At 35.7% G+C, this 19,176-nt stretch overlaps 1 protein-coding gene across 10 annotated transcripts in view; it reads right to left on the bottom strand.

Moving 5' to 3' along the window:
- Positions 1-19,176, bottom strand: part of SYNJ1 (synaptojanin 1) — a 107,505-nt gene that overhangs the window by 79,845 nt on the left and 8,484 nt on the right. For all 10 annotated transcript variants that reach the window (XM_073362090.1, XM_073362107.1, XM_073362119.1 and 7 more), the window contains exons 3-10: positions 12,659-12,745; positions 11,703-11,970; positions 8,224-8,449; positions 6,847-6,930; positions 6,051-6,112; positions 5,492-5,588; positions 2,254-2,423; positions 354-435 (exon numbers count right to left, since the gene is read on the bottom strand). In XM_073362090.1, coding sequence (XP_073218191.1) covers positions 354-435; positions 2,254-2,423; positions 5,492-5,588; positions 6,051-6,112; positions 6,847-6,930; positions 8,224-8,449; positions 11,703-11,970; positions 12,659-12,745 — 1,076 coding nt within the window. The remainder of the gene's footprint in view (positions 1-353; positions 436-2,253; positions 2,424-5,491; positions 5,589-6,050; positions 6,113-6,846; positions 6,931-8,223; positions 8,450-11,702; positions 11,971-12,658; positions 12,746-19,176) is intronic.

Here is a 19,176-nt window from a genome sequence, read left to right as displayed (position 1 = left end):
GTGGGATTGTTGCGGTACTCCTCCTTTGGAATTGCAAGCCTGAAACTGAAAGGAAAAACAGATGGACATACAAAGAAAGGGGAATACATCAGTGGTAGTGGTCCAGAATATACTTTCCTTAAAACTGATATAACCACAATTTAGTACTACGAATTGAGAGCTACCAAGATATGTTAGCCCACTGAGCTACAGGGCCATGCTACAAATCAGATTTTAACTCATAACTTGAGCATATTGTAATTAATCTTGCCTATTGACAATTATGGCAATTTTATCATTCAAGTATTACAGAAGCATCAGAATCAATCAGTGTTTACAAGTTCTACATCAAGAAATCTACATTATTTTCCTACCTCTAAGCCAAAGAAAGCCTGCACACTGTTTGTTCTATCCAGACAGTCCAAGCAGTTTGTCCTGATAGTACCATTTTGATATCTGTGCCAAGTACAACAAAATAAAGAGAAACACTGAAATGACTCAGTAAGACAAAGAACATCAAAGGACACCAAGGTCTTAAAGAGACGAGTAAATCAAGGCACTGTAATTGCAATGTTTTTGTTATAAAAATACATTTATAACGTTGGCTGCTATAGCTCCACCAACAGTAACAAAACTGACATCTCTCTTTTAGACAAAAGCAATTTATCTCCAGCAAATAAAACAAAGTCTTCCTTCAATTTTTTGGTGCGGTTCTTGTTTTCTGAAGTGTAATGCTGGAATGAACTCTCTTTCTAAACAACCCAGGAAATACAACATGCATTTTCTAAGTATTTCAGGGGTACTCACTTCTAGTTAAAACAAAACAAACATTAGAAAACAAAGCATTAGGAAAGTGCCCTGATTTGCTGAAATTAAAGTAAGACTGTAGTAAACTGTAAATGTAATAAAACTGCATCCAATACATTATTTCAACACTATCTTTGGGAAAAAAAAGAACTATAGAAATCTGGTTGACACAATAAAAGAAAAAAGAAAAATGAAGAGACTTATTTTCTATATTAGATTAACAATTTACCTACTCAGAAGAGATAAAACAAATAGGATGAACAGATTTTAAAAAGTTATAGCACAACTTAAAAAAATATTTTGTATACCTACTGCAAGTCATAACTTAACATGTCTTAGCTCTGTTGTACTCCCTTAACTATTAAGAAGCTGACAAATATAGAAGGTATTTTAAAAAAAATAAATGTGTGTTGTCAATCATTTTGTTTATCTTTAATAAAGCTTAAAACAAACAATATTTTGGTAAAACTGGAAAAATGTATCTTAGGAGACAATTGAATATCTATAATCCTCCAAGAACAAACCTCTCTAAATTGGGTTTTATTTTGTTTTCCATCTCCTAATTATGCTAGAATGGACACTTATTGTGACAATACATATTTACTTCTACTGTAGTAAACAAAAAAGACTGCACTGGTCAAAATAAAGAGGGTAGTAGTAAATCTAATTTGACAAGACAGAAACAGAGAGAAAAAAACAGGGCTGTTGGTTTTTCCAAGAGGACAATCTAATAAATCATTTTTACCCACACATCACAATTAAGACAGACTTCTAATTCCAGTTCTCTCAATGGCAAAAATTATAGTTTTTTTAAAAAGAAACTCTCAAACTGATATGGCTTTAAGGCTAATAAGATATTAAAATGTGATCGTGTGTTGGAGTAGATTTTAGGATATTTTATTATTCAGTAGAAAAAAAAAGGCAATTTTTGTGGACAGCCCTCCGCAACCACGTGGGAAACCCAGGCTCAGAAACAATTAAGGGAATTAGTTCCATTGGCAAACAGTTGTCAGTCATTAAATCTAAGTGCTATGCTCCATCACCAAAGATAATTTAGACAGTGTTAGTACCAAGAACAGGGAAAACTGGTTCTGCTCTCCCTGTCAAAAGTTACTTCCTTATCCTAAAAAGGAACAAGGACTATTGCATTAAATAAGCCAAAATGGTTGAGTTCAAAACAAAGACTTGAATCTGAAGTAAGCCTCCATTAATACCGGTATGAATTTAGTATCACCCTGGACATTTAGAAACTATTCAGAAACAAGAAAACATGGCATACATTGACATATAAGCACAAAATAACTGGTTCACATTTCAGTTTTAGGTCACCATCCTAGATAAATAAAAACAGTGTCTTCACACAAACAACCAGAAATATTTTTCTTCTATATTTGTGACTAAAAGTGAAAAATTAAATTACGATCATATTCTGATTGTAGGAAAGTTACAGAAGTCATATAGTCAAACCTTTGAACTTCCTTTCCATCGAAATAAAAAAATCCACATTCTAAGAATTTTTGGACTTGAGGTTTAAGCACGCTGTGTAGTTTTTCTGCCTTTCCGCCTTTAACCATTTGATGATAGTCAAAGTTCACCATTTTGATATCAATAGCATGTTCAGAGGCTTTCAAGTGGCTCTGATATCAGGAAAGAGAGAGGAAAAAGTATAAATATACCAAGCAACAAACAGGGTGTTGGATTAGTATAAGCCAAATATGCCACCAATGTTAAGAAAGTTATTAACTCCATTTGTTCAGTATCTTTATCATTATCACTTTTTCTAATAAAATGAGACACTTTATTATATACTAACCCAAATCATTCTAATAAAATATAAACAAGACTCTAAATGATTACAACTGAATTTTTGTGTTTTAATTTCCAAAACCAGAATCAGATTTACATTCTACCCTCTACTTTAACATCATTAAAGCAGTGTAAGTATTGCAGCTTCTTCCACAAGTTAAGGTATTAGTAAGCTCATCAACCACGGCAGGGAAAAAAAAACCATACGTTGACAAGTTGTCTGGTTTTAGAACTGAGGTTTGCAAACAGTGGCCCATGGACCAGTGACAGTCTGTGGGGAGCTGGTTGGTCACATAATGGCTACTCTCCTTGTTTTCAGCTGTTAAATTACATTTAAAAAAATCCAGCTAAAGTATAGTAACTGATTTCCTAATATTATTTTTGCATGTAAACAATTGCTGTAGTTGCCACATGTTATGTGATCACAAAAAGACGGGGAGGAAGCCTGCAGGATTGCAAATGTGAGAGTGACTCCAAGAGATGCACCCATGTGACCCATACTGAAAAAGTTTGAGATCCCAGGCCATAGACTGTTTCTTTGCAGCTTAATTCTACACATAGCTTATTTGTGATCTTAAATAGCCAATCTGCTCTGAAAAGTGACTTTGTATAAGTGGCACTGAAGGGGAGTTCCATGTTTTTGTCTCAATGCCTTCTGAGCAAATTTGCTCTCCTTACAAGTAAAACAATGGCTTTTATTTTTTCAATGTCCCAGACTGAAAATTCGTCCTAAAATCTGAAAGTCATCCTGGGTTCTTTCCTGCCCACACATCACCACTAAAGAATAAAAGAGTCTGCAAACCAAATTGTGATCTCAGTCACATTTGGACAACTCTACTGTTCTAATGGAGTTTAGAAGTTTAACCAAGAGCAAATTTTAACTTTGCCATTGGAACTTAGTTAATAATATTAGCCAAGAACATGCAGTGGCAGTCAAAAAAGAAAACAGAATGTTAGGAACCATTAGGAAAGGGATAGATAAGAAGACAGAAAATATCATAATGCCACTATATAAATCCAGGGCACACCCACTCCTTGCATACTGTATGTAGTTCTGGTCCTGCATCTCAAAAATGATATATTAGAATTGGAAAAAGTACAGAGAAGGGCAACAAAAATCATTAGGAGTATGGAACAGCTTCTATATGAGGAGAGAGTAAAGACTGTGATTGTTCAGCTTGGAAAAGAGACGACTAAGTTGTCTGTGTGAAGTTGTTCAGAAGTCTGGAATGTTAAAAGTCGCGCTCATTAAGTAGTCAAAGATAAATGCAATTTTTTCAGAAGTGAAAATACACTTGCAACACTTTTAACTAAAAATGCCCATTTTGAGATCACAGCTGGTGACAGTATACCAATTAAATGGGACATCATTTCCAGCACTATTAATATGCAAGTCCAGCGGTAGAAGTAGTGAACGAATACTATAGTTGTCATCGTACGTAAATAATGGCTTTTATAAGAAGAAAATTTGTGTTTCCTTTTTAAACTTATTCAAAATTCAATGCCTATTATTCTTAAATCAATATAAATGTATCCTGGTAATACTGGGGAACAAACAAAAAAGAAGCAATGGACATTTAAATGAAGAGCATCTGTAGTTAGGAGAAACCTAGGTAGAATAAAAATAAAGACTAGCAAAATTCTTCTTATGTAGGGTATCTACAGAACAACAATTGAGTCCAAGAAAACATTTTCCCACAGCACACTACTGAGGTGGACTTCAAAGTTTTATGCTGCTCCCTGAAACATGGTATTGATACTGTTAAATAGACTAAACTAACCATTTTTCTGTTCCACTAAGGCAGCTCCTACATTCCTTACAATTCTCTCTAAGAGTACTATGTAAAAAAGGATGATCAAAATAAACTTTATACTGTATTAACAGCATCCTATATTAAAATTAGATTAAAAAAATAACTCAACTGACATTTACAATGAAATAAAATTTCTGTACCCCAGACACACAATACTGTCATCTTCAGCTTAGTTTTCTTTCTATTGGAATTTCTTTCTTGGTATTATTTTAAGGTTAAATATATTTTATAGATATAACTGAGCATCTTTCAGGTGATTTCATAGTCTAAATTGGTAATATAAAATAATTTATTTACAAATTAATTGTAAGTAATTATAGAGATAATTACTGAAATGAAAATTATCTCTGCTGTGAAAAAAAGATAATATGAGAGAAAGTGGACTGATATTACAGGCTATTCTCTAATTAATTGGAATCCAGGAGAATCTTTATTCAACTATATAAATCGGCAGCAAGAAATCTTGAGACTGCCTAGTTACAACCAAAACGCTGGTCTTCTGAATAAGTGCTAAAAGTTTAAATTTCAATTAAACTATGAAATTATTTTTAAGCCTCAAGTGATGTAGTCATTTGAAGTTCAAGAAGTCCTTTTCTTGATAGTCTAAAAATACATCCAGGAATTACTAGAGCAGTATTTTGGAGAAAAAATAGTTTACTTGAAGCACACTCAGTATTAAATACCAAAATGTCTGTTGCCTATATACTAACATTAGAATGCAGAAGTTATTTCCTTTAGACATAAAGAAGTATTAAGGGAAGATAATTTACAATTTCTTATCAACAGGCTGCCGTATTGCTGTTATAACTTTTTAAAAGAATGCTTATTTTGGCTAACATGCTCAGACATATTGATTGTCATTAAAACTATTTTAAAATCCATTTAATTGTATATATCCTAAGAAATGCCTCTGTGAGCTTTTAGGATCCTGAACTGAGCAAAATGGGAACAGATTTACTTTAAAAATAAGCAGTTACTCTACTGTATAATACATCTGTTTTATTCTCTAATAACTATTTAACACCCGCCTAAGGCATAAGCCAATTCTGAGAACATACAGGGCATGCGATAATCATAATACTGACCTGGAAGGCTTTGCTAAGCATGTGCTCCCCTTCTTTTGCCCCAAGTAAATTTACAATAATTTGCTTGCCATATACATTTTTAAGTGTTCGGAAATGCCTGTTAACAGAAGAAAAAAAAATCCTTACTCACCTTTTGGCTAGTAACAAGGTAATATAAATCATCATCTTCTCTTAATCAACCCCTTCTGAATAAAGGTCTAGAGTACAGTGTACATTTATCATGGCAGCCATTTTATTAGAATTTCTCTCACGGAAGTGATCCAGCCCCCTGATACCAAGTGACAATGGACTGCTATTTATGTAGTTCAATGGTAGCAAATATTCTACTTAAGAGGAAACATTTGGCCAATTGTTATATACAAGTATGAAATGAAATTCTAAACTCCAATTTTAATATAGAAGTTGCCAAATAAAGATTACAAGATGAACTGTTAAGCACAGGAGTAGCCCACTGAACTTCAAAAGGACTACTCACATGCTTTGCTGAATTACAGCTTTAAATCGGTCAAACTACCTGATCAGAACAGCATATTAAGAAAAATGCATGCCACTATTTCACCTGTCAAAAGCCGGTGCATTTGCTTCAAATCCCCTTGACATTCTGACACGATGGGATCCCACCTTTGACAAGAAGAGTACGTTTAATTACATACTTGAATTTTTGTGTGTGTGTGTGTGTGTGTTCGGCTATCTGCTCTCCAAAATCCCTTTTAATCCTATTTCTGTCATACATTATTCCTTCCATAATATGTGCTTCTTTCTATTGGTTCATTAATGTTTGCTTTCTGAAGAACACCTTTTTGATGCAACCTCTTGAACCTCGTCATGTAACTACACTTCTAGCTTTTTTGTTTAGGGATACACGAACCTTCTGTGACTGTTATGGTATGCTTATGTAGCTGTCATGCTGCATCTAAGGATTTTTAAATGTCCTCATTTTTTTATTTTAGTGTCACAGTACTAGATTTTCGTACAGTTCCTCTCCCAAAGATGTTGGACTTAATTATATTGTAGTCACTATTACTTAGTGTCTCACCCATAGTTACTCCTTGAACAGACTCCTTTGTATTATTTAGGACTAAAACCAAGAGTAGCCTCTCCGCTTATGTGCTCCAGAACAACCTGTTCCAAGAAGCAATCATGTTAAAAATCAAAGAACTCAAAACTTCTAGGCCAAAAGAAACTAAGCATTAGAGATGGTGCACTCAGGTCCCGTAAGAAGTAGTATCTTCAATAGCAATGCCTCCAGTCAGTCAAGAAGCAAAAGTCTCTCCCCCAAAGAAGAGTTTCATCTAGAGCTCAGCCAAAAAGATAACAGTGTAACAGGGCCTAAAACCCCTATCTTAACTACTTACCTGCAGACCAGGCTGCTCCCAAAATAATGGGACAGATCCACGAATTTGTATGAAGGAAGACACACTGTCATCTAGGAATATCACCTGTTGAGAAAAAGCAGTAATTTTACTGGGGAATTGCAGAAACAAAGCAGTCTTTTTTGCATTATCTAAACACAGTGAATAAAATACATCTAAACACGTTGCATATATCATAGTATAAGCAGGAGTAACAATACTTGTTATTTTAAAAAATTCATATTAAATGACCTATGTGTCTGATGCCTCAGAATGCACAACTTGAATAAGTAAGTATTCAATAGTAAGAAGATAGACTATTCCACAGGGACAAGTTTAATGTGGTTTTAGAAAGAGGCTATTTTTCTTTTTAAATTAAATCCTGCTCCAAGTTCTCATAAAAAGTGTTTCTCTGTAAAGATTTCTTTAAGACAGCAAGGCAGAGTATATTTACAACTTTTTAATTTCACACCCACTTTTTAATATATATTTTTGGTAACATTTAGACAAAAAGCATACATAAGACTTAAGTTTTCCATTTTATTTCTCTTACACACAATCCTATGTAAGAATCTTGGAAAAACAGACAAAAATATTTAACCTGATTATCGTAATTTAGTTTCTAGGAGCCATTTCACATTCATCTTTAAAACGTCCCATAAGGCTCTTTTAAAGTTTGCGAAGAAGCTTTGATTTCTCTTTCAGTATTCAAAATTCACTCCTATTACATACCTGAACGTTTCCTTGTTTCTGTAAGTTCTTAGAACACAAAAGTTAAATTTGGGACTTACGATGGTTTAGTTACTTTATTTCCATTATGAGATGCATGTTTTTAAAATGACATTGTCAAGTAATGAGTTACTTTAACTCCAAGATTTCCTCGAAGTGTTAATATTTAGCCTTAGGTTAAAAGCAATAAATTTCAAATGTTATAAAAATAAACTGCGATTTATCATCTAATAAGTAGCTTACTGGAAAAATATGGTTCAAGAAACTTGACTGCATACTGACCCCAATCCTGCACCTGGGTGTCAAAGCCAATGGGACTCTGCACAAGTAAGCACAGAGATTCACCCAGCTATGACCTACCCACATGTATACAACTGCAGGATCAGATTCTTCATAACAATGCAATCAAAAGTTTCTACCACAGAATAATCTATAATTTCATGAATTACAGTATAGTAATAGTTCCAAATTTAGGGCAAAATCCTCAGTGTAAATTGACTTAGCTTCATTGACTTCAAAGGAAGAACACCAACATATATTAGCTATGAATCTGGCCCACGATCTACTGCCCTGGAGCAAAAAGCCATAAGTTGTTTACTATCACATTGAGTACAGACAGATGGGCAATATAGTTAAAATAATATAGCATACCTGTTCTGTTTCAACAAAATTAGCAACATGACCATCATCATTTGTTCCCCGTACATTAAACCTTGTCCCAGCTCGTTCACAGCTTAGTCGTGAAATGAGGCAAGCCTTTGCCTGTTTGTGAGCTGCATAAATTGTTCTAATCTCTACTCCTCCACACATGAGACGCAATAGCCAGTCATCACAGTTCACACCATAATGCTTAAGATGCAAATGCAGTGATTGGTTCCTATCAGAAATAGAAGGGACTCAAATTAATGACAATGAGAGAGAAATAAAAAATGGCTCATTTTGTTTAGGCAACTGCTGAAATTCCACACTCAGTATAAGGAATGTAAAGAGGAAAGCTTTCCATAAGATGCACAGTTTCATCCACTACTCCTATTTAAACATACTTGACGTAGCAAAACCTTCTAGAAAGTAGCTTAGATGTTTGTAGGACAAAATTGTGCATAGTGAATTTTAATGGACATAAAAACTGACAACCCAGAATCTTCGGTTAATACTGCAGATTCTCCTATCCTTTCCTAGTAATGTGAAAACCATGGATTAGCAAGTAGAGTTTTCATGGTCATTCAGTCAGTCTCAGAGAAATAAAACCAGAATGCCAACTGTGGGGCTATTTTGTGTGTCATGTGTGACCCACCAACTCATTTCATATAGGCCACCCAATAACCAATTGGTACACTGCTAACCACGACAGAATTTGGACTGGCTACAAACTGAAAAATCTGCGTGTACTCCTTTAACAATTTCTTGGGACAGTTTCCCACCCCCAAAAAGCTTATTTTAAAACCGTGGAACATGTTACCATGTCAGAGATCCTGAAATGAAAGAATAATTCAACAGGCTTCTTGGAGTGTCATCAGTATTTGGGGCACCTCAGTTTTGTTCAAATGATGTTCGCTTAAGCTAACAGTGCTTGTTTTCTTTGAAGCACCCTATGATGTTGTCAGTTTACTGCCAGTTAGTCAACACTACAACCTAATGATGAAATTCATTGATCCAAACAACGGGATAGGTGATTATGAAGTGTAATCCAGGTTGTTAAACTACTGGTTATGGGATTTTGTAATAGGTATATAAGTCAAAAATTATAACTTTGGTGTTATTACTGTATTAATGTATGAAGTATAAAACTAAAGGAGTAACAAAAAATGAATTCACTTAGTCATACTCCAGGTAATGTTCAGTGTTAACTACAGGTAACAAAAACATAATGTAATTACAGTAGTAAGTGTTTTATAAGCAATAGTATAGAACTATAAGAATTCTCGTAAAACAAAATATCTAAAGTAGTATTTTAAATTACTAATATGACAGTCACAATGATAATAGCAGCATTTCATTAGTTAATTCAAACAACTTTTCTAAACACTGAAGCAGGGTTTGTATAAGTGGGGACAGGGGACGAGAGGAGAGAAAAGGTAAAGAGAGGTAATAATGCAGAGTGCTGACATGTTGTAACATCACATTCACAATGTTCTAAAATTAAGTACAACTCAAATGAAAAAAGCATAAACTAGACAGGTCTGTGAGCCAACAGGAAGCACTTTAAAAAAAATAAATTGTCAGTATCTGGTAAATAAGATTATAGTTTGCAGCTAGTGTTGGGCTTTTGTACTCCCTTGGAGTGAGAGATTCACTTATGAAAAAAGAGAGAAAGTTTACTGAATAGCAAAAAAAGATACGGTCAGTAAGAGAGATGGTTCTCAGAATATTTTATTGTAACCACAAATAATTTCTTAAGAACTTTTCTCTTAACACTCTCAATGCATTAGTGGTTTATTTTTAGTTTAGTTGTTTATTTTAATAGTGTCACCACTGTTTTTCAAAATACATACCTGACTTTTAGCAAGCATTCCAGAGAAATTTATAAGTATTTATTAATGAAACCTCAAAAATTCTGTGGGTTGGGTATGTATTATTTTGCAATACAGTACAAAGATATGCTCTGTTGAAACAGGAGATTGGGAACCTAAACAACATTTTTCTTCGGGGAATCTGACAAATGGATTTTATATACAAAACTCTTGGCAAGATTAAAATGTGTATACAGAATAGTACTTTTTAAAACTGATTTTTAGTGTTTAGTTTTCTGGATATGCAAATCTGGGTCATTTAATCTATTTCACATTGTAACTAGTGATTTACTGGCTAGCTACTGAAGGCACAAAAAGCAGGTGATCTGAATAAAAAAGAAAGTTAAGGATGCACAGAAAATTTAAAACCAAGATGATTTGAATAATATCAACTACCTTGATGGTCCTCTAGCATGGTGATCTTAAGCCTTAAATTACTAGCCTATTCATATAGCCAAAGCCAATTTCCTGGGGTATTGGCACGCAAAGAGAAGAATTCTACTGGAATATGTGTGTGGAGACATTCCTGGTCTGACCCATCTCCCCAAAGCCCCGATTTCCCCCCGCCCCATGTTTTGTATGCTTGACCTCACACTACAGCTCTACCTTGTCATCCCTCTATCCCCAGTTCCCAAGAAGGAGTGGCAAAGGGTAGGACAGAACTGACACAGAAACAGAGCTGCTCTCAGCTGAAGGTGCCACATCAGTGGAAAAGTTACAGCAGGCGGGAAACAAGTAGCTTTTCACCTCTTCTAATGTGCACATACGTCAATGGAGCAGTGTTGAGTCTTTCAGTAGCTGTAGGAGGGTTACCTATATTCATGCAGCATCAGAAATGGAAGAAAGGCAGGCTAAAGGCAGGGGAGAATAGAAACTGAAGCAGAACCTCACCTAAGAATCATAAGAACAAGTATACTAACCTTCAAAAATTCTAAGGTTTACTCTTAAGAGTTGTAATACTGTCCATAATTTCTCATCATTGGCACTAACTGACCCATTTGTTTGCAGTCTCAGCAGAAACGAAAGCAATAGTACTTGTTTTATCAAGAATTTGATATATAAAAAGCCACATACCTTTTATTTAAAACTTCCTTCTACAAGGAAGAACACAATGTAGTAAACCATGTAATAAAGAGCTGCAAACGAAGAGTGAAAGCAACATGTAGCTTCCAAACGACAGAGGGAGTATCACAGTTTTAGAAACAGTGCTCAGAAGTAAGAAATGCCCTTTGGAATCTCCCATCCAATACCAGTTTTCGATAGAAAAGCAATGATACATTTTACAGAGGTTCAATCAGTTTCTTCAGGCAACACAAAAAGCAAAATGTTACATCGTAACAAGCGTTTTGATCAAAGTAAAATATTGTGAGTTTTCACAACTTGATCTTTTAGTGAAGACAACACCCCAAACTGTGTCGGATTTTTACTGTAGAAAATGTTCAAGCTCACTTTTATAGGAGTCTGAAATAAAATAACATGGAATTATATATGAGCCCATTTTAACAATCAAGATTTTCAGGACAGAGTCAATGATCAAAACTTGCCGTAGATCAACATGTACACACACACTTTACATGCATTACATTATGTCAGGCCTGGCAAAATGCATTATCAACTCACCAGAAAAATCTATTGTCAGTGGTGTGTTCTTGCATGCTACGGTGAGCATTAAGACTAAGATCTAAACTGACCCCAGTAGCAGACCATGCAAAATAAAAATTCCCCGAGTTCAAAACTTTGCGCACTTCTGAAATACGATCTTCATCTGAAGGGTCACTTCGTAATGATATGAATTCAGTGGAAATAACTCGAAAAACTTCAGATTCTTGAATCTTTCCCACAGACATACATCCTGTGACTAGAACCAGATAATGTAACAAAGTGTCTCCTGCAAAACCAAAAATATAGTTGAGCGATGAATTCTAATTACACATATTTTAAAGACAACTAGTGATTTTCAGCCTTTTTCCCCGTCCTAAACCCTATTTACCATTTCAATATAGCCAATGGTTACATCCACCAAGCTTCGTTCCATAGCTCTGGAAAATTTACTTACTCTTAATTTTTAACCAAGGCAATTCCTTTTGGTATTCTATTTTGCATGAATATTTTGCAATAGCAATACGATAATTTTACAAGTCATAAAACAACTATACACAGTACTATATCTAGTTTTGGGTTAAGATTAACTTTGTTCATTAAACAGTGAAAATTGAATTCAGAGGCAGTACAGTGAACCTTGCCATGTGGGTGATGTTGGAAGATATTGGTGTTCTCTTCTTGAACAAGTATACACATGCACCCCTAATTTGTGAGCTCTCAACTTCCCCTATGGTAGTCAAGAGATTGCAAACAGGGGGAGGGTATTATTGAAAGCAAGAAGGGTTGTGAAAGTGGAAGTTATTTTTGTTTACTCTTTGTTTCTAGTAATACTCACAACATGCTAGGCACAGTACAAACACTAAAGGAGGCATAATGCTTGTCCTGAAGATGTTACACTGAGGTTTCTTACAGGGACAAAGAGGCTCTCTCCAAGTAATAAATAATCACTTTTTTCATTGTTTTTTTAAACTCACCCAGATTTAACCTTAATACACCTAAAAGTCCATATGCATCCATTACTTTGGAGTATGTGCTCTTGATTGCCTCTTTCTCTGCAGATGCTATAAAAAAAAGAAGATAAAGTCACTATTCTAAAAAAAAACAAAACCCTTTTGACTTAACAATGTAGCTCTGAAAACAGGTCCACTCTGAACTGGAAATTAAAGAAAATACAGCAATAATGCTTAAGGTATCTGAAGCTCTTAGAAAGTTACAACATTCAATTATATCACTATTCTTAAGGACTCCTAACAGCATTTAGTGACATTTTAAAACAACAGCCACTCTGTCTTCTGGGGATTAAAATATATTTTACTTGTGTTGCTATGTGAAGATGAACAACATGCCTGCTATCTTTGCTAAGCTTTAGCAAGTCAGTGCTTAAAATAGCGAACACTGCCAAATTTTAAGACTTACTTATAGAAAAGTCAACCTTGAACCAAGACACAAAAGGCGGGGGGGGGGGGGGGGGAAATAGAACTAGTGAAGTACTATAGTTTTTCAGTTACTAGTGTTACTCAAGCACCAGACCAAAGCACCCTTTCCCATGCTATCACCTAAACAAACTGCTGCTGTTTTCTGATGACCTACAACAGAAAAAGCGGGAAGAAACAGAACAAGCACAGTGGCAGAAAAAACAGGCCACTAGACTCAAGACAATGAATTTCTTCAACAATAATGACCACCGTCACTTCGCTGCCATCGAAGCAGCAGTTGCACCCTGAAGAACTTTCAAACCCACTCAACCCCATAATCACAGACTCACAGAAACGAAGGGATGGAAGGGACCTTGAGAGGTCATCTAGTCCAGACCCCTCCCCAAGACAGGACAAAGTATACCTACACCATCTCTGACAGATGTCTAACCTGTTCTTTAAAAATCTCTAATCACCGGGATTCCAGAACCTCCCTTGATAAGCTATTCCAGTACTTAACTGTAGTTAGAAAATTTTTCCTAATAGGTAACCTAAATCTCCCATGCTGCAGATTATGCTGATTACTTCTTGTCCTGCCTTCAGTGGATATGGAGAACAATTCATCACTGTCCTCTTTAAAACATCCCTTACCATATTTGAAGACTTACCTCGTTCTTCTCTCAAGACTAAACATACCTAGTTTTTTTTAACCTTTTCTCATAGGTCAGGTTTTCTAAACCTTTTATCATTTCTGTTGCTTTCCTCTGGACTCTCTCCAATTTGGCAACATCTTTCTTAAAGTGTGGTGCCCAAAATTGGACACACTACTCCAGCTGAGACCTCACCAGTGCCAAGTAGAGTGGAACAATTACCTCCCGTGTCTTACATATGACACTCCGGCTAATACACCTCAGAATATTACCTTTTTTGCAACTGCTTCAAATTGCTGACTCAATCTGTGGTTCACTACCATCCTCAGATTCTTTTCAGCTAGACTGATGCCTAACTAGTTAGTCCTGATTTTGTATTTGTGCATTTGATTTTTCCTTCAAGTGTACTACTTTGCATTTGTCTTTACTGAATTTCATCTTGTTGATTTCAGATTTGTCGTGGTTGTTTTGAATTTTAATCTTGTGCTCCAAAGTGTTTGTAACCCTCCCCCCCAGCTGTGTGTCATTCGCAGGTTACATAAGCATTCTTTCTACACCATTATCCAGATCATTGTCCTTATTTTGCTGCTCTCACACTTTCCTTTCCTTAGAATCATGAAATCCATCATTTAATTATAGTTTTCATCCAAATTGCATCCTACGTTCAGTTTTGCAACCAATTCCTCCCTGTTAGCCAGAATCAAGTGTAAAATGACTGTCCCCCTGGTTATTCCTCTACCTTCTGATACAACAAGCATTCAAAGAATGTATTGGAGACTTTATGTTTTGCAGTATTAGCTAACCAACAGATGTCTGGGTAGTTAGAGTCCCCCATCGCTACCAGGTCTCTTATTTGGGATATTTCTATTTGTTTTAGAAATGCCTCATCCACCTCCTTCTCCTGATTTGGTGGGCTATGGTAGACCCTTACCATCATGCCACCTATGTTTTCCACCCTCATCCCCCTTTCATCTTCACCCAGAGACTTTCAACTGGTTTGCCTCTTACCTCCTTCTGGACCTCAAAACAAGTTTATATAATTCTACAGACTGTATGGACTACCCCAAATTGAAGGGAGGGGGGAGAGATAGCTCAGTGGTTTGAGCATTGGCCTGCTAAACCCAGGGTTGTGAGTTCAATCCTTGAGGGGGCCATTTAGGCATCTGGGGCAAAAATTGGGGATTGGTACTGCTTTGAGCAGGGGGTTGAACTAGATGACCTCCTGAGGTCCCTTCCAATCCTGATAGTCTATGAAGGGATGTAAGTAGGAAATATCGCAGAGCAGTAAACTTCAACTGTGCTGGAAGGACCCTGTGGTAGTTGCTTCATACAGGATCTTGGGCTGGGACCCAGTTGAAAGGGAGGGCCGGGGTCCCCTTACCATATTCCCTTCAGGGCTGAAGCCCAGATGCAAGTGGACGCCAGAAGATTCCTGGCCAAAGATCAGGAACCAGGAACCACAATTGCCTGGTCAGGGAACCAAGGGGCTGGATATCATGTGTGCTAAGCAGTAGGCCACTAGGCCCACAGAGCAGCCTATTGCAGTTTACAAATATACAACTTATTTCCATGCAATTTGTTGGGCGTGGAGAGGATGAAAGAGGTCTATAGTAAATTAGGTAAGCAGCATTATATTTATGTAGCAAGGGGCTGACAGTTTCTGAAGATAGATACTTTGGGGGCCATAAAAAGTATAACTCTTACCCTTGCATCTAGTTCATTTAGGACCAAGTACTGTTCCTGTTTACGTCAATGGCAAAACTCACAGTATTACTACCTCAAAAGGTTTATAAAATTATGTGTGGAACTACAAAAAATCATGAGAGCTTTAATAATTTTAGGAAAAAGAAAAGGAGTACTTGTGGCACCTTAGAGACTAACCAATTTATTTGAGCATAAGCTTTCGTGAGCTACAGCTCACTTCATCGGAAGTACTCCTTTTCTTTTTGCGTATGCAGACTAACACAGCTGTTACTCTGAAACCTGTCATTATGCAAGGCAATAATTTTAGAGTTCATTTTGTGCATCTTCAGGTTTTTGAGCCTTTAGGATTTATGTTTTCAAGCTTGTCTTTGTAATTATGAGGACTAGAAACACTTGTTTTTGAATTACAGCAGAGGTTCTAACATAATTAAGTGACTCAAGGAGCTGAGGCTTTAGAAAAAATGTCACTAGAGTTGGCAACATTGCTCCTCTTCAGTGGGAGCAGGATGGGTTTCATTAAGGAATATATCTGCAGGTTATCTTTAATGCTTTGCTTAAAAGAGTGAAATAACAGATTGAGCAATTTGGAGCGTAGCTTGTATCTTCACTCTTGAACTAATTAGGCATGATTTTTAGTTTCACTTTCATAGTTCAGTACACTGTGGTGGTATTATTCATTGCGGAGACATTTAAATGATAGAACAGCCCACACACATTTTGAGATTGTGGGGAGGAGGAGTGAGTCAAATAGGAAAAAGATCTCAATGCAGTAATAAAAAAATAAAATAAAAAAACCCCCAAATATTTTCAGGTCCTAGCCATTACATTTTAATGCTGAAAACCAGTAAAAACACTGAGTTCTGAATAAAGATACATCGGAGACAAGTGCATAAAAAGACACCTGTTTGAATAATACCACTTCAAGTTTACAGTTCATTAATCTGGAAAATTTAAATTATTTCAACTACTGTGCACTACAGTGGAAACAAAACCACAATCAGACAAGTGAATATGCAAATCAACCACATGGTTTTTACTTTATATTATCACAATCAACAAAAACCATCTCTTCAGGAATTTTGATTTCTTGGTCTAGTTGTCAGATTACATGATGAAACATACAGGCCACCAAAATTACTTTTATTGTTAAATGCCTTATCCTCTGCATTGTACCTAAGCAAATTTGAATGGCTGGTTGAAAAGTGTATATCACATGGATTCTTATAAAGTTAGAACACATACCTTAAATAAAAAGGAATTTATATAAAATATTTAAGATAATACAAATACGCTGAAACATTATGACAAATATAATCTAAGTAGAAAACCATAAGAAAATATTAAGAGATGCTGCACGTTTTGCATCTAAGGAATTATAAACAAACTTTTATATTGTGTTATTTCAAACCTAACACAGGATCATGTAATACTGCACCATAATCAGGCTTGGAAGGGATTAGATTTTTATTGGTAAATGTCAGTTTCATGGTACACATACAAACCAACGGAAAAAAAATTGCCACCAATGACCATCAAAATTTACAGATAGGTAAAGTAAGAAAAATGCTGTTTGAGAATTCAGAGTTTGATTTAATGTTATTTTGTATATTCTGACATGACAATTCAACAGCTATAAAGTTTTAACTTTAACATCTACAATCATTAAATATTCTGACCCCCCCCATAGTTTTGCACACCTGTGAAAATTTAAAATTGAAAAAAATGCTTAAAAACAAATATTGATATCCACCAAAATTATTAAAAAAAAATAAAAATTGAATTCTGCCAAACCTAACCATAATGAATCCACACAAGGGGAAAGATTGAAGTTCTGTATACAACCTTAACTGTCATTTTCTGACTGGGGAGTTTAGCCATGAAACCTTAACTCTTAATATAATTTTCATCCCTCTGGATTTTAGTATCTTTCATACAGCCTGTATTTAAAATGCTTTGTACAAGTAAAAAAGCAAACTCTGTATATGGTATAAAGTTAGAGAAAACAATGGTGCAGAGACATCGTACAGTGAAAAAGAGAAAAGCATTCACAAAAAAGTTTTAAAGGCAATACAACGATAGATTGTGCATAAGATACAATCAGATATTTACAATTTTTTTCTTAGAATTACCATAATGTATGTAAGGAATAGCTTAAGACAAATAACTGGAAAGGGACGGGAAGAGTAATTACTATCACATATTAGCATTTTATTCAATTAAAAAAACCACAGTTGAGAAAGCTACATACAGTTCCACACTTACTACTGATTTGTTTTTGTTTTCAGCTCTTTTCATTAGACAAAAACACCAGGAAAAACAAGAGCAAAGACGAAATGGACCAAAGGATCTTACTCAAGCAAATATTCCCAAATTTTGAATTAAATTTATATAAAATGAGCAAGAGATTCTAACTTTAAGCACTAATCTCAAGCAGACCAACATCAAAATCCATTAACTAACTCAGGGGTGGCCAACCTGAGCCTGAGAAGGAGCCAGAATTTACCAATGTACATTGCCAAAGAGCCACAGTAATAGGTCAGTAGCCCCCCATCTGCTCCCCAGCCCCCAGTGCCTCCTGCCTGCCGGCAGCTCCCACCAATCAGGGCCTGCTCCCCTCCCCCAAATTAATCAGCTGTTTCACATGCGCTATGGGAGGGAAAGAGGGAAGAAGCGAGGGCATGCAAAGCTCAGGGGAAGGGGCAGGGGCCTGAGCAGCGAGCATCCCCCAGCACACTGGAAAGTTAGCATCTATAGCTCCAGCCCCAGAATCAGTGCCTAGGTAAGGAGCCACATGTTGGCCACCCCTGAACTAACTGATTTAGGAGCTCTTTAAAATGAGCTATCAAAATCACATAAAAAAATACATTTATGTCATCCATAACTTCACAGTGCATAGACTCATCACCTGTATTATTTATTTAATTCATCCCTCAAAGAAACATTTTTCTTCGTTCTGAATAGTTACATTTAAGTCCGAGGGGGAAAATCCATTAATGCAAAGTATTTCTCTTCCTCTTGGCTGCATCTATAATTTAATCCCTCTAAACTGTAGATACAAAATGAATCTGGATTCATGAAGCTGCCAGATATAGATTTTGAATCTGAAGTTATTTTCTTTAAGTTATCACTGTTTCATTATTTAATCAGAACAAGTGACCTAATGTTAAATAGTCTTGTTTGATTCCTAAGAATTTGAAACTATGTCTCAATTTAAGAACTAACCATCTTTCTTCCTCTTGTTTTCTATAGTGTACAACACAGATCTGAGCCCTTCCCTCCAAAAATAAAACTGCATTATTAGTTACTTAGCAGACCTACTGGAGTTTTCTACTCTTCTTCCCTTCCTGATTAACAGAACACCTATTGGGAAAATAAAATTTCTAGAAGTCATCTATAATTATTATCCTGGTTATGGTGCAAATGCTTTGTCAAAAAGAAGCATCTTGCAGCATATTGTGAAGAGTATCAAGTAGACAGATATCTTTCAGAAAATTATTCTACAGGTGAACCCTCTTAACTAAGAATGTTTTATCTTTCAAGCTCTTTGTCGTGGGCTTTGCAAGCAGCTCTGTCCAAGGAAAGTGTAGCTGTCATGACTAGTCATGAATAGAGATGGTCACTGAAGTTGCTGGATCAAAATCTTTTGAAGCTTTGGAGGTGAGCCTTGAACTGAAAACAGAAGAGAACTAGAATCCAATTCCAGACCTCAACTTTCATTTTTTA

Source organism: Lepidochelys kempii, chromosome 1 (genome assembly GCF_965140265.1).
Source record: "Lepidochelys kempii isolate rLepKem1 chromosome 1, rLepKem1.hap2, whole genome shotgun sequence".
Taxonomy (NCBI): domain Eukaryota; kingdom Metazoa; phylum Chordata; order Testudines; family Cheloniidae; genus Lepidochelys; species Lepidochelys kempii.
Note: the sequence above shows the minus strand (reverse complement) of the source record. Positions and strands in the feature narration are given on the sequence as shown.